The sequence below is a fragment of the Lissotriton vulgaris genome, chromosome 5 (assembly GCF_964263255.1).
Source record: "Lissotriton vulgaris chromosome 5, aLisVul1.2, whole genome shotgun sequence".
In the NCBI taxonomy this organism is placed as follows: Eukaryota; Metazoa; Chordata; class Amphibia; order Caudata; family Salamandridae; genus Lissotriton; species Lissotriton vulgaris.
Window position 1 is genome coordinate 1,805,968,775 of NC_141693.1, and position 15,592 is coordinate 1,805,984,366.

The 15,592-nt window shown below is 46.5% G+C and overlaps 1 protein-coding gene across 2 annotated transcripts in view; it reads left to right on the forward strand.

Moving 5' to 3' along the window:
- Positions 1-15,592, forward strand: part of LOC147717234 (keratin, type I cytoskeletal 19-like) — a 123,399-nt gene that overhangs the window by 66,279 nt on the left and 41,528 nt on the right. For both annotated transcript variants that reach the window (XM_086924183.1, XM_086924182.1), the window contains exon 2: positions 3,644-3,726. In XM_086924183.1, the coding sequence (XP_086780309.1) occupies positions 3,644-3,726 (83 nt within the window). The remainder of the gene's footprint in view (positions 1-3,643; positions 3,727-15,592) is intronic.

The window sequence follows — 15,592 nt, forward strand, 5'->3', positions numbered from 1 at the left end:
TTTTATGGTCGTTGACCGAAATAAAGTTATCACAAAATTATATGAGAGAAATAACTTAAAGGCCAATTAAAAAATAATCATTCTATAGGTCTTACTACCAAATAATCTGTGTACGGCTTTTCAAACTGTGCTTCATCTAATTATTTTTGAATTATTAACTAATATCTTGTCATACGGTATAACTCGTTTTTTGATGCAAACTCCATTTGTTTTCATGAAGAAGGTAAGGTTCCTTTTCCTACGGGTAATAATTGTTGACCAGTTGAAAGAGGAACAAATGTATATCCCTTTGAATAATGTTTTTAGCAACCTCACTCTCTTAACAACTATTTCAAACATTGACATCTAGCATGGGAATCAATTGATTAAAACCGATTTGGATGTAGGTATAAGCTAGAATACCTTTATAAAAATCATATGTTGAGTTTTTAAAGAGCATAATACAAAATTGTTTTATAGGGATTACTGAAGTGGTTCTACCCCAGTGAATCTTAAGCATATAATGGTCCATTGAAGCTGAGTATGAAGAACACCAGATGCTACTGTAGGTTATATTATGTTAACAGAGCTTTGTATAGCTTTGTATGCCATTGTATCTGTAAGTCTTCTCTCCTTAAAGAATTTCTGGAAGAATTATAACAAATAATGATGTTTAATCGCCTCAAGGCAATAACTGTAGTGAATGTAAATACAATTACAACACGATTCGAACTTTTCTTCGCAGAACTTTGTAGGATTTCGTTTCTAGAGATATTTTAAATCACATTGGTCCAGGAAGATCACTTAACTCTAGAGAGAATTTAAATATATAGAAGGTTTGAAGATTCACCCCAAGTGAACAAGTTAACAAATATAGAAACATAAGCAAACTTTAGAAGTAGTTCTAAACGTGGGAGTACACATAGATATGGCTTCACTGATACAAGCAACAAGCATAGTCCCTCAAGATGTGTGAAGCAGTGCTTCAGATCTGTACTTTGAGGAAAGGCTCTGGTGAGATTCCCAGAAGAAGGGAAGGTGCATCCGGTAGGTTCAGGCTTTCGGAGTAGCCTGGGCTTCTCAGAAAGATGACTGTATCCTATCCGTAAGGTGCTGCCTCCATCTGCCTACATTTCTAGTTACAGTAGCAAGGCCTTTCCAGCAAGAACCCCGTCCACGCTCATGATGTCTGCTCTCCATCCCAGGCAATGAGTTGTAGCGCCACATGCTGGCGCCATTATCCTGTTCTATGCCACACTCTATATGCAGCTGCCTGCATTGCATTCCTCTTTGTCTGGACATTGGCATGTGGTGCAAGGCAAATTACAAAAAATCCCAGACACCCAATGAAAGAAGAAAACCCACTCTCATTTGCAAGCAGACTCTGCTCAGGTCTGTGCCCCTCTGTGGTGCTGCCCACCCTCACTTTGACAGCCCTAAAGAGTCTGACACTGAGGGTCAGACTGAGGCCTCTAAACATGTCTGCAGAAGGCTTATGTCCTTCATCCATTGCTGGAGTAGGACTCTAGGTACTTTGAACCCTCGCCATGTTTTAGGAAGGGACTGGGATTACCGAGGGCATGATTGGTGCCCTGTGTCAGTGCTGCACGATCAGCAGCTCCAGTGTTTGTGCTGCTGCGTCTCTGTAAGGACCAATGTCAATATGACAGGTCAGTGTTGTTCCCCCTGTGTCATTGTCCTAGTGACTACCACCATGAATAACTTAGGGGCATATTATCAAGGAACAGCGTGAAAATAATCTCCACTTTAGCGGCAGGAATCTGCCGCTGAAACGGCGATAATGGGCTTGATAATATGCCCTTGAGAATTCCAATAGAAGCCCATGTTAACACCAGAACATGGGCTTCTATGGGAATTCTCAAGGGCATATTATAAAGCCCATTATTGCCGCTTTAGCGGCAGTTTCCTGCCGCTAAAGCGGCGATAATTTTAATGTTGGTCCTTGATAATATGCCCCAATGTTTGTGCAAGTGCCCGTGTTGGTGCACCAGTGTCAGCATCTCAGGTCACTGTTTGTGCCACGCATTAAATGAAATAAATTTAGTAAATTCCACATTTGTAAAGTGCGAACTTAGCACCACTAAGGGTGTCAAGGCGCAAGGGCCATCGGGGGGGTTAAGAGAGCTATTGCCTAGAGTCACATGATGCTGAGCTGAGCTGCCGCTGGCGATCGAACCGCGAGCCCTGCGCTCCGTAGTCAGCTGCCCTCACCGCTGCGCCACACCTCTCCCACTTTAATTTAATTTAATTTAATTGTAAGTTTATATAGCGCTAGGAATCGACTCCCGGAGGAGTATCTCCACGCTTCGACCACTGGGGAACCTGTCCTGGCTCACCCTGAGAGATGGTCCCTAATGGGTATCTCTAAGGTGCGACCAAGCATCCCCGGCAGTCTGGGGGGGGCCGTTGTGAAGATGAGGCAAGCTAATGCCCAGAGTTGCCGAGTGTGGTCCCTGACTGGAGTAGGCACCGAGGCGAGAATTATCGAGCCCGCTGACCATGGTCCACGACCCTGCCGCGTCGGGAATCGTACCCTGGTCCCGGGCCGTCCTCTGCTTACGGGTCTGCTGCCTCTAACCAGTGAGCCACACCACTTCATGTCTTAATGTCTCTTTTCACTTGTTGAGGCCTATATGGCAATGTTAGTTTCCCTGTCATGTCAATGTTGATGGCTCTGTGAGAGCGTCTTAGTTGCATCACCCTAGTGTCAGCGCTCTGTGTTGGTCTCTTTACCCGCCCCCTGGCCAGTGCCCAAGTCTGGGCTCCCCAGTGTCATTGTTCCTGTGCCAGCATTGCTGCCCTTCTGCCAGTATCAGCGAACAGGTGTCAGTGTTCCAATAAGTGTCACATTCATTACTTATATAATACCTATAGCACCGGTGCCTACTTCAAAGCACTAAGAACAAAAACAGGAAGTAGAGATAGGAGGATTAGGGAAGATTAAAGATTCCTGGTGGCACCAGGAAAAAAAAACAGGCAGAGTGGTGACCACGAAGTGAAAAATAAACGTTTGGAGGGAAGAGTTTCTTTAATGTGGAATAATAAACCATTTGAAAAAGGTGAAATATGGCAAGTCAGGACAAAGAAGCACAGATTATAACACTGCCTTATGCCGCCTCATAATTATCTATAACACACCCTCATTTGCATTTTGTTATGTTCAAATGATAGAAACATGTTTTCGCTATGGGAATACATGTTTTATAACGCACTGCTGCCCTTGAATATACGCTTGAATGTCACGTATTTCTCAGCAAAGGAGGTTTAAAGATGATCTGAGTGGTGCGTTCATAAAAACACTTTTTATTGAGCTACACCTCTTACAAAAGCGCAGTCCCTCTCTTGACCTGACAGCCCGGCGGCCACGGCGCTTATGATGATTTGTGTTGACTTGTGTTTTAAAAAGCGCGGCAATTACCCTATTGGGCACCCTGGCGTTATTCTGTACTCCCACCTGAAATAAGACATTTAAAATTTTGAATCATGGCTATGTCCGTAAATATTTCTTGAATTAAAATATGTATTGTGAGAATGAAACAAAGCTGTGTGGCTGTGGGATAACATACAAATCAAAAATTATATTCAGAACACAGATTTATCACAATAGAAAGGTGACACTGACCAGAGACTCTGTGTTTTACAGATCGTGGCTGGGCGGCTGAACAAAGCGCGGATCAACCTACAGATGGACAACGCCAAGCTGGCGTCAGACGACTTCAGCGTCAAGTATGTTTATGAAATAAACGAAGGGGGGTCGATGGGCCAGGGATGGGCATGTGTGAGATCTTGACTGCAAGATCCAGGGACAGTGGTGACCATAGATCAGGGCCATTGGCATGGAATCTTTTTATTGACCCACGCAAGATGCGTGGAAGCATCAAAGTACATACACATCATCCTCGATAGTTCTGACATTTATGTAACATTATTGGGTCCAATTAGCCTAGATCCTAAAAAAGATTTAATTCTATTTTCAGTTGTGATTTTGGGTGCGACTTACCTACGTATCTTTAGGTAGTGGTGGTGGCAGTGGCCACTGTGTAGGTATAGTTAGGAGGATGCTTCCATAGGAAATTGATTGTGTTGGATTGCTTATAATTTTGGTGCAGTTTGACAAATCTTCACAAAACATTCCAGAGAAGTAGACAAAGGAGAAATTGCTTGACCTTTCCATATATATAGGAGTATCTACTGAGCCTTTACTTATGTCTTTCAAGGCTAAAGCCCAGAACACTGGGCACCAGTGACATAGTGAATGGCATAGAGGTATCTCAGAAATCTCAATCGTGTTCTCTTCTATGCACTCCCATCTGTTCAAACAACCATCCTCGTATGTTAAATGCCAGAAACATTTCCATACTCTGTGTACATTTTGTCTCTTTGTTTTGTTTGTCCTGTATCAGCTGAAATCCATGCACTTACTATTTAACCATTCACACATCCACTTACTTAGCCATGCACTCTCACTCACTCATTTATTCACCCATCCATGCTCCCCCATCTCTATAACTGTTGTCTAAATTTCAAGTTCAATCACTCGCCTGTTGTGAAGTTAGCACACCAGTAGTTGGGAGTGGGAGGAGCTAGGGGGCAGAAGGAAGAGGAGGAGTGGACACAGGAAAGGGTTAGTTAGAGTAGGGACAGGGCAGGAATCAGACGTGCAAAATAAAGTTCCAGTTTAGACAATCATAAGTGTCTGTGTTTATTGTAGCAAGATGCTACAACTGGCGACGAGGGTGGGATCTCGCTAATTGCAGCCCACGAGACCACCCAGAGACACCCTGTCCCTTGCAGCGTCGAGAGACAAGCTCCGCTGCTGGAAGAAGCTGAGGCCGGCCGAGGAAGGTCAAGAGCAAGCGACCACGGCCCCAAAGACGCTGGGAAACCCTGAATAAGTCGTGACCTGGGAGCGCTGAAACGCTCGGTCGAAGAACCGCCTGAGCGCGATTCCCGCCGGGGGTGTGTCACCCAGCAGTTGTGAAACAGGAGTCGGGAGCCCACTCCGACCCTGTCCAGTGCCCCACAGCAAGTCAAGAGGCGCCCTGGTGGAAGGGGCGCGGCCTCGAGAAATTGCCGTCCAGCGCGATCAAGCGCCAGAACCGGAGCCTGCGCCGGTGAAAGTGCCGACCTCACGCCTGATGCGTGGGCTTTGGCACGCGATCGGCCGAGAAAAGCGGGAAAGTGCCAAGCAAGGCGGGAGCCCACCCCAACCTCACCTGGTTGCTGTGGTGGCCAAAGAAGAGTGATTCCTGGAGAGCGCTGCCCTGAAACTGCTGGCCGGTGAGTCTGGAGTGACTGAATCCAGAGGGAGAGAAAGCCTTGTGTGATTGCAGTGACGGCGGCCATCTTAGAGTCAGGCGCTCGTCAGGACAGACCCCTTGATTTTCATAGAGCGGCCATTTTGGAGTCAGGCACTGGGAAAGAAACAAGCATTGGTCAAGTAAACAAGCATTGGCGACTGAAAGAAACAAGCATTGGCAAATAAAACAAGCATTGGCGATTGAAAGTAAAACAAGCATTGGTCAAGTAAACAAGCATTGGTCAAATAAACAAGCCTTGGCGACTGAAAGAAACACGCATTGGCAAATAAAACAAGCATTGGCGATTGAAAGTAAAACAAGCATTGGTCAAGTAAACAAGCATTGGTCAAATAAACAAGCATTGGCGACAGAAATAAACAAGCGCTGGCAAAGAAACAAGCATTGGCGAAGCCAAGTGAGATTGCTGCAAAATGTCCGACGAAGAGAACGCTCAGCCTCCACCAAGTGGGTCACTCCTGCGGGCACCCGCACCTATCAAGGTGACAACGGGAGGGAGCATGGGTCCCAAATGGCAAGAGTGGCTGGAAGAGTTTGAAGATTACACTGAAGGTTCGGATATCGTAGACGAAAAAAAGAAGTTGATTGCTCTGCGCAACCTGGCGGGGCGAGAGATAGTCAAAATACTCAAAGACCTTCCTGCTACCGACATGGATACTTACGTTAAAGCATGTGAGGTTTTGAATAAAAAGTTTCTTCACAAGCGAAATGTAGACTACGAGCGCCACACCTTCCACTCCGCTCGGCAAGGGAAGGATGAGCCTATGAGTGCCTTCATGATGCGTCTGCGGAGACTAGCCAAATTCTGTGAATTTGATAATTTCTCTACAGATGACGCCATCAAATCTCAAATAATAGACGGATGTTATTCAGATCAACTCAGGAGGCGCCTGCTGAGAAAAGCACATGGACTGGATGAAATAGAGGAAATGTCACGAGCTTATGATCAGGCGGAGAAGTATGCAGCCGTCATGGAAACGGAACACAAAGGGAGTCATGAACAGGTGCGACGTGTGCACGCCAAAAGTGACAGTCGAAGAAGCTCAAGAGACAAACAATGGAGGTCGCACACGTCTTCCCGTCAAGAGCAATCAAGATATCAACGACGAGAACCATGGAAGAAGGAGAAAAGATCGGAAAGAGTGAGAAAATGCTACCGATGTGGGTATGATTACCCTCATGTGGACAGCTGCCCGGCCATGGGCCAGAGATGTCAGAAGTGTGGTCGAACTAACCACTTCGAAGTAATGTGTGGGGACTACAATAAAGAAAAACGAAGTGGTCCCACCGGGACAACACGATCTGACACACGAAGCAGAGCCCCAAGAATGTCTCGGTCCGACACTCGAAGACACCACGCGCGAGCCGTCCAAGATCAGACGGAACAGTCCTCTGGATCGTCACATTCTAGCAGAGAGTCACGTCGGTCCAGGTGGGAGCGGAGGTCACCTTCCAGAGAATCCAGACCGTCGTCCCGAGACTCGGCATACACCATTGAATATCTGAACTTGGCAGCAGATCCAGACCAGCTTAAGAGATACCCTTGGCTGGATATCAAAGTTGGCAATCACGACACAAAGTTTGTGCTAGACTCTGGTGCATCCTTAAGCTACATTCCAGTTACCGAATACGAAAGGATGAGTCCACGACCTCCTCTGACATTCGCACCTGTGAGGGTTTTCACGTGGATGGCCAAGAAGCCACTTCCCTGCCTGGGGAAGTTCTCAACGACCCTTACACACGACAACACAACTATATCAGCGGTCATCCATGTTATCAAGTGCCCCGAAGCAGACTGTCTTTTGAGCCTACCAACCGCTGAACGGCTCCACCTGGTAGAAATTCTTTTCAAGGTCAGCGACAACCAAGATGTGACTTGCCAGTTTCCCGGATTGTTTCAGGGATTGAGCAAATTGAAATACTGTCAGGTGCGATTGCATATCAATGAACAAGTCAGGCCCGTCGCCCAACACCCTCGATGGGTACCATTTTATCTACAGACTGCTGTTGAGGAAGAACTCCAGGACTTGTTAGCTGCGGACATCATCGAGCGCACTGATGGCCCGACCCCTTGGGTATCACCAGTCGTTATCGTCCCAAAGAAGGGCACGGCCAACAAAGTCAGACTCTGTGTGGACATGCGCCTGCCCAACACTGCAATAGAAAGAGAACGACACCCGGGGCCACATTTGAGCGACATGATCGCAGCGCTTAATGGGGCCACTGTGTTTTCCAAGTTGGATTTGAATAAAGGGTACCATCAATTGGAACTAGAAGTGGGGTCCAGATATATCACCACCTTTGCAACCCACCTGGGGTTGTTTAGATATAAAAGACTGAGCTTCGGAGTTTCCTCAGCGGCCGAAATATTTCAAGAAACAATTCGGCAAGTCATTCAAAACATTCCTAACACGCTCAACTATAGCGATGGCATCCTTGTCTATGGTTCTGACGTCCGAGAACACGACATCGCACTCAATCGTGTCTGCCATGCCCTATTGGCGGCAAACCTGACTCTGAACAAAGAAAAATGCGAGTTTCACCAGGCCACGCTGAAGTTCTTTGGTCATATCTTTTCTGGAGCCGGCATGAAACCTGACCCTGACAAAATTGTGAACTTAAACAACACCAAGAGTCCCCAAGATGTCAGCGAACTCAGGTCGTTCCTTGGAATGGCCAGCTATTGTGCTCGTTATATTAGGGACTACGCAACGATCAGCCATCCCCTCCGCATGCTGACCAAACAAGGTCAGCCATTTGATTGGACTCCCCAGTGTGAGCAGGCATTCAAGGAAATCAAGAAAGCGGTGGAATCAGCGGACCACTTGTCTTATTTCAACCCAAAGTGAAAGACTGAAATAACTGTGGATGCCAGCCCCGTGGGGCTTGGAGCGATCCTGGCACAATATGAGAATGATTCAGATCAACGCCGCATCATTGCCTACACGAGTCGTAGTCTGACTGACCCGGAACGGGCCTACTCCCAGCCCGAAAAGGAGAGCCTAGCCGTAGTGTGGGCATGTGAACATTTTCATGTTTTCATTTATGGCAAACATTTCACTTTAATTACAGACCATCAAGCTCTCATCACCATTTATGGAAACCCAAGATCCAAGATGCCCCGAGGATTGAAAGATGGGGCCTACGGTTACAGGAATATACTTTCACCATAATTCACAAACCAGGGAAGTCTGAAAATCCAGCGGACTACATGTCCCGGCACCCCCTTCCATCGTCAGCTTCCAAGTCCTCCATTGCAGAAGAGTACATTCATTTTGTAACAGACCAAGCTCTACCTCCAGCTATCCCTATGGAGACCATTCGAGAAAGTACAGCACAGGACGTCATCCTGCAGAAAGTCCTCCATAGAGTCCGCAACAATCGATGGAGACACGATCCTCAGGACGATAATGCCGACTCCTCGACCCAACGTGAAATGCAAGTCTTCCGGCTCGTGAGTGGCGAGCTGTCGGTCACAACTGATGGCATACTGTTGCGAGACCAGAGGATTGTAATTCCCACTCAACTGAGACAAGGAGTGGTTGCTCTTGCACATGAAGGGCATCGGGGAATAGTGTCGACCAAACGAGCACTAAGGGAACGAGTGTGGTTTCCATTCCTCGATCAACTGTTGGAAGCCACCTTGAAGGATTGTCATCTCTGTCAACTCACTAGCAAGAGCGATCCTCCGGCACCATTACATATGACCACCCTGCCCAGTGGTGTGTGGCAAGAAATCGCCATAGATTTTTATGGACCCCTGTCATCGGGCAAATATGTACTGGCCATCATCGATGAGTATTCCAGATACCCCATTGCCTGCTTTGTGCCGACCACGAACACTGCCAGTACTCTTAAAGTACTCGATAAAGTCTTTGCAATGTGGGGGGTTCCCAAGATAGTTAAATCAGACAATGGGCCCCCTTTCAACGGAAATGACTTTGCAGCTTTTGCGAAACACCTAGACTTTCATCACCGCAGGATTACACCCCTCTGGCCACAGGCAAATGGGACAATTGAGAGATTCATGGCCACACTCAAAAAGACCTTCCAACATGCTACAGCGGAAGGGAGGGACCTGCAAGCAGCACTCAATGAAGTCCTTCGAGCTTATCGTACAACTCCTCACGCAACGACTGGCCAATGCCCGGCGACCCTTATGCTGGGACGTCCCATGAGGAATCGCATTCCAACGTGGGATGGAGCCTTGGAAGCATCATCATCTGCGAAAGACCCGCGTGAAATAAGAACAACTGATGAACGCAACAAAGGAAAAATGAAGGCCTACGCAGACCACCGGAGAAGAGCGAGGTCATTATCATTACATGAAGGGGACCATGTCATCGTCAAGCAAGAGACGCAGAAAAAGACCGACTGTCCATTCAAGGACGAACCAATGGTGGTCACAAGAAGGAAAGGAACCATGGTGACAGCGGAGTCCGAGCAGCGGCGAGTCACGAGAAACATCTCGCACTTTAAGAAACTGCCACAAGATACCTCAAGAACCATGATGAGTGAAATGGACAATCCCAGAGCAATCCCAGAGCGGAAGAACTGCATTCAAATGATCATGAGAACATTGCTCCGATCATTGAGACACTGAGAACTAATAGTCCGAGAGCCAGGTCGCCACGACCTCATCGTGACGTACGTCCACCCAAGAGACTGATCGAGGAGATGGACTGAGAAGTCAGTATGTTTTGTTTGTTTTGTCACAAAGGGGGGAGATGTTGTGAAGTTAGCACACCAGTAGTTGGGAGTGGGAGGAGCTAGGGGGCCAGAGGAAGAGGAGGAGTGGACACAGGAAAGGGTTAGTTAGAGTAGGGACAGGGCAGGAATCAGACGTGCAAAATAAAGTTCCAGTTTAGACAATCATAAGTGTCTGTGTTTATTGTCGCAGGATGCTACATCGCCCAACCTCACACACAAATGTACAGATCAAACATAGACACTTTTGTATGTGTGTTCGTTCTGATGCAAGTGTGGCCATCTTTGAATGCTTCTTGCAAAACCTAAACTACAAAAGTCTTCAAAATACCAATTAACAAAATATTGGGAAAATCAAATAGATAAAAAATAGTTGCACTATACTTAACTTCACCTCTAGATACGTTGAGAATGTACATACCGTCTAGATAAGTATATGTGGAGTTAAGTAAATCTATAAATAGTCTTACTTTCAAATTTATTTTGTAGTCTGTATTCTGGCTACAATACTTATGAAGAGAGAAGGAAGGGGCTATGCCAGGAGAAGCAGTGGGGTATGGCCTTTCTGGTATCATACTATTTCACTACCTCTGAGACAATATTTTTGTCGCACTATATTTAAAATATTGATATTCTGGTGGTATACCGCATTGACTATGGCAAATACTGTAAAATGATCCCTCAAAATCTAGCCTTATACCACTAAAAAGTGTCATAAATGAATGCTACGTAGGCCATTTCTATTTCGAGGGATTACAGTGGGATTTAATCACATATCCACAGTTCTAAGTACCAGGAACAGGCTCTCATCTAACTCATACAATAAAAGAGCACGCATCACACACAGGACCCTGAAATCGAACTCATCAAGATACCTCGCATATAAACGAAACATTTGTTGTGAGGCACTCCTGCCACGCCAATTGATCTGGAATAGAACAGCCGCCATCTTGAGTTGGGCTGGGATGCAGAATACTTGCGCATCAGAGTTCAAGTTCAAGTTCAAAAATTTATATAGCGCGCTACTCACCCAGAGGGTCTCAAGGCGCTTTAGGGAGGGAGGGTGCATTACTTATCGAAAAGCCAGGTTTTTAGCTGCTTTCTGAAGGAGAGGTGGTTCTGTGTAAGGCGGAGGTGAGTGGGGAGAGAATTCCAGGTTTTGGCCGCTAAGTAGGAGAAGGGTCTTCCTCCCATGGTGGATCTGTGGATGCGCGGAATTGCAGCGAGGGCTTGATTGGATGATCGTAGTTGGCGGGTGGGTGTGTAGAAGGACAGTCTTGTGTTGAGGCATTCGGGTCCTAGGTCGTAGAGGGCCTTGTGTGCGTGGGTGAGGAGACGGAACGTTATTCTTTTGTTGACGGGGAGCCAGTGGAGGTGTTTCAGGTAACCGGAAATGTGAGCTTGACGAGGGATGTCAAGTATGAGTCTGGCTGAGGCGTTTTGGATGCGTTGGAGTTTTTTCTGTAGTTTGGCAGTGGTTCCGGCGTAAAGGGTATTTCCATAATCCAGTCGGCTAGTGACCAGTGCGTTGGTGACTGTCAATCTTATTTCGGCGGGAATCCAGCGGAAGATTTTTTTGAGCATGCGTAGGATGTTGAAGCATGAAGAAGAGACGGCGTTGACTTGTCTGGTCATCGAGAGGGAGGAGTCTAGGATGAAGCCCAGATTACGTGCGTGATCAGTAGGTATGGGTGCTGTACCCAGGGCTGGTGGCCACCATGAGTCGTCCCAGGAAGAGGGGGATGATCCTAAGATGAGGACTTCAGTTTTGTCTGAGTTTAGTTTTAAACGGCTGTTCTTCATCCATTCGGCTACTTCTTTCATTCCATCGTGTAGATTGGTCTTGGCGGTGTTTGGGTCTTTGGTGAGGGAGAGGATCAACTGGGTGTCGTCTGCGTAGGAGATGATGTTGAGGTTGTGTTGTTGCGCGATGGATGCGAGGGGACTCATGTAAACGTTGAAGAGGGTGGGGCTGAGTGATGATCCTTGTGGTACACCGCAGATGACTTCGGTGGCCTTTGATTTGAATGGGGGGAGGCGGACTCTCTGGGTTCTTCCATCGAGGAACGAGATGATCCAGTCCAACGCTTTTCCTTGTATTCCGACATTGTTGAGGCGTTGTATGAGGGTGTTATGACAGACAGTGTCGAAGGCGGCGGAGAGGTCGAGTAGAATGAGGGCGACTGTTTCTCCGTTGTCCAGTAGCATTCGGATGTCGTCTGTAGCTACGATGAGGGCGGTTTCGGTGCTGTGTTTGGCTCGGAAGCCGGATTGTGATGGGTCGAGTGAATTGTTGGATTCAAGGAAGGCGGCGAGCTGACTATTGACGGCTTTCTCAATGACTTTGGCAGGGAATGGGAGGAGTGAGATGAGGCGGTAGTTCTTGAGTTCAGAGGGGTCTGCTGTGGGTTTCTTCAGAAGGGCGCTGAGTTCGGCATGTTTCCAGCTTTCCGGGAAGGTAGCGGAGTTGAAGGAACAGTTGATGACATCGCGGAGATGGGGTGCGATGATGGAGTCTGCTTTGTTGAAAATGTGGTGGGGACATGGATCGGTTGGTGAACCTGAGTGGATGGAGTTCATCAGGCGTATGGTGTCTTCAGTAGTGATGGGGTTCCAGGCACAAAGGTTGGTTCGAAGGTGGGTGGAGTGGACTGTTCTTCGGATTGGTTTTCAAAGCTGTTATCTATGTCGGCTATTTTGTTGTGGAAGAAAGAGGATAAAGAGTCGCAGAGGTCTTGAGAGGGAGTGATGACGTTGGTGCCGGCGGTGGGGTTGGTAAATTCTTTGACGATGTTGAATAGTTCTTTGCTGTTGTGGGCGTTGTTGTCGAGTCGGTCCTTGAATGCTGATTTCTTGGTGGATCAGATCAATTGGTGGTGTTTGCGGGTGGTGGCCTTGAAGGTGGTCAGGTTGTTAGTGGTTGGGTTTTTTCTCCAGGATTTCTCGAGAGTACATCATTTTTGGGATTTCTTAAGGTCATCGTTGAACCAGGGGGCCTTTTTGCTACCAAGTTTGATTTGGTGATTTTTCAAGGGTGCTAGTTCATCAGCGCTGTGGGTTATCCATTGTGTGAGTTTGGTGGCAGCTTGGTTTGGGTCCGATGATATGGCAGGAGGGTTTTGGTTAAGCGATGTGAAGAGTTGTTCGCCGGTGATTTTGTTCCAGTTTCTTCGAGGAGCAGGTTGTGGGGGGTTGTGGGTCAAGGTCTTTTTGTAGTTGAAGTGAACGCAGCTGTGGTCCGTCCAATGGAGAGCTGTGGTGTGGTCGAAGGAGATATGCTTGCTGGAGGTGAAGATGGGGTCGAGCGTGTGTCCGGCAAGGTGGATGGGGGTGTCAACAAGTTGCTTGAGTCCGAGATTGGCCATGTTGTCCAGAAGGGTGGTGGTGTTGCTGTCGTTTTTCTTTTCCAGGTGGAAGTTGAGGTCTCCCAGTAGAATGTAGTTCTCGGAGGTGAGGGCATGGGGGCTGATGAAGTCGGTGATATCTTCGTTGAATTGCGTGCGGGTTCCTGGTGGTCTGTAGATGAGGGTGCCTCTAAGTGTGGTCCTGGGGTCGGTGTGGATCTGGAAGTGAAGGTGTTCGGCGGTCACGAGTTTATCGTCGGAGCTGGTCGTGATTCGGATGGTGTTCTTAGGGACGATGGCGATGCCTCCTCCTGATTGGTTGGTGCGGTCTTTTCGGATGATCTTGTATCGCTATTGCTTGGTTAGAGAACAAAATTTTCCGCTAAATTGCGGGGATTTTTATCGCAAATAAACCTTGGTATTACCAAGGTTTATCGCAAATGCGATAAAAATCGGCCGCAATGCATAAATATCGCTGAAAAGTCAGCGATATTCATGCATTACTGAGCAAATGCTCTTAGCCATGTTATCCACCTCCCATTGGATAACATGGCTAAGAACTGCTCAGGGCTGGTTTTAGCATTTGGAGATATTCGCGTTTAGCGCGAATATCTCCAAAAGTTGGTAATAGGAGATAGCGATGTTAGCGACTGTTTCCAGTCGCTCACATCTTGGCACGCCCACTTTGCATGTCATTAGTGATAAATATTACTGACATGCAAAGCGGTGCCCAAGATGGTCGCTATCTCCTACTAGTTGTCGCTAACTGGTGTTAGCGACAGCTAGGTAATAGGGAAATAATTTTATCTCTGCTTTCTTGGCTTTTAAAGCCAAAAAAGCGGAGATAAACCCCCTTGATAATATGCCCCTGAGTTACTTGCTCATGGAATATATTATGTTCTCAGCCACTACAAGCGCCACATACTGGGGGGCCAGGTCTTCACCTGGTAAGTCATGATAACCGAGGGGTGTTGACTGAGCCATCTTCACCTAGTAATCATTGATTGATTGATTGATCACTGTCATTCACATCTTGATCCACCCATTATAGAGTAGTTTTTTTCATACCTTTATGTGTTGTTTCCCTCTTGTGTGTTTAAATTGTGTTGTCTGTTTACCGTAATTCAAAGGTAATTTGTGCAATTAGAATCATATTTTCTTGTTATGAGCATTATTACTAAAATGGGCTTTAATACCTATTCTAATTACCGCTACCTGCTATGAAATAACTGTACGTTAGAAAAAAACAATAATCATGATTAGTTTATTATAAAATTTAACATTTTATTGCAATGATAAAGCCATCATGTTTAGGCAGCAGCAGGTTTTTCCCTCCTATTAGTGCGGCATATGCTTACAATTTTTTATAATTAACCTTTGCACCAGCTTGCTAAAGCCAGACCATTGTTTTGCTAATGCATATTTTGCTTCAGTTTATTTTCCAAAATGTTAATGCGAGCAGTGCTGCAATATGTGTAATGTTATATTTATCTGTGAAGCACACTACCCCTGCAAGGGCTTCATGGTGTTCAGCAAGTGTGTGTGCCTAGCCCTGACTAGGATAGGTTGGCTAATTGAATAGGTAGGTCTTCAGCTTCTTGCAAGATTCAATTGGGGAGGAGAAGAATCTAATATGGAGTGGGTTCTTGTCCCACGCTTTAGCTATTTGAAGTGACAATGCCCGGTTGTAAGGCTCTTTGTGAAGGCAGAGCACAGGTTATGCAGGTGCAAGTGGGGATCTGCTCTCCTCTGCACCCCCACCATCCTGCCTGCAGATGTACCTCTCAGGCAAACCTAATCCCTCTATTGTGTGACGGTCTCAGAGGAATTCACAAAGTCTAACTGTCAGGTACGCATAGTCATGTGACCCAGGCTATATTCACAAAGGGGCTAAAAGCAGAACAATTGCAACTTTCTAAAAGTGGCTTTTTAAAAATTGTGATTAGAACCTGACTTTGCTACTAAATAGGGCTTTTCACCCCAATTGCAAAGGCACCAAACATGAATCGGTCAACTCTTCCCATGTGGAAATTACATTTATAAAATGTAATAAGGCAACTCCAATGTTATTCAATATGGCTGAGATAGGCTTTGCAATAGGAAAAAATGAATTCAAGAGTTTTTTACTACCAGGACATGTCAAACTTAAAAGTACATATCTAACTATTTAAATACACTGCACCCCTGGGGGCGGTCTAGGGCCTACCTTAGCAGTCACTCTGT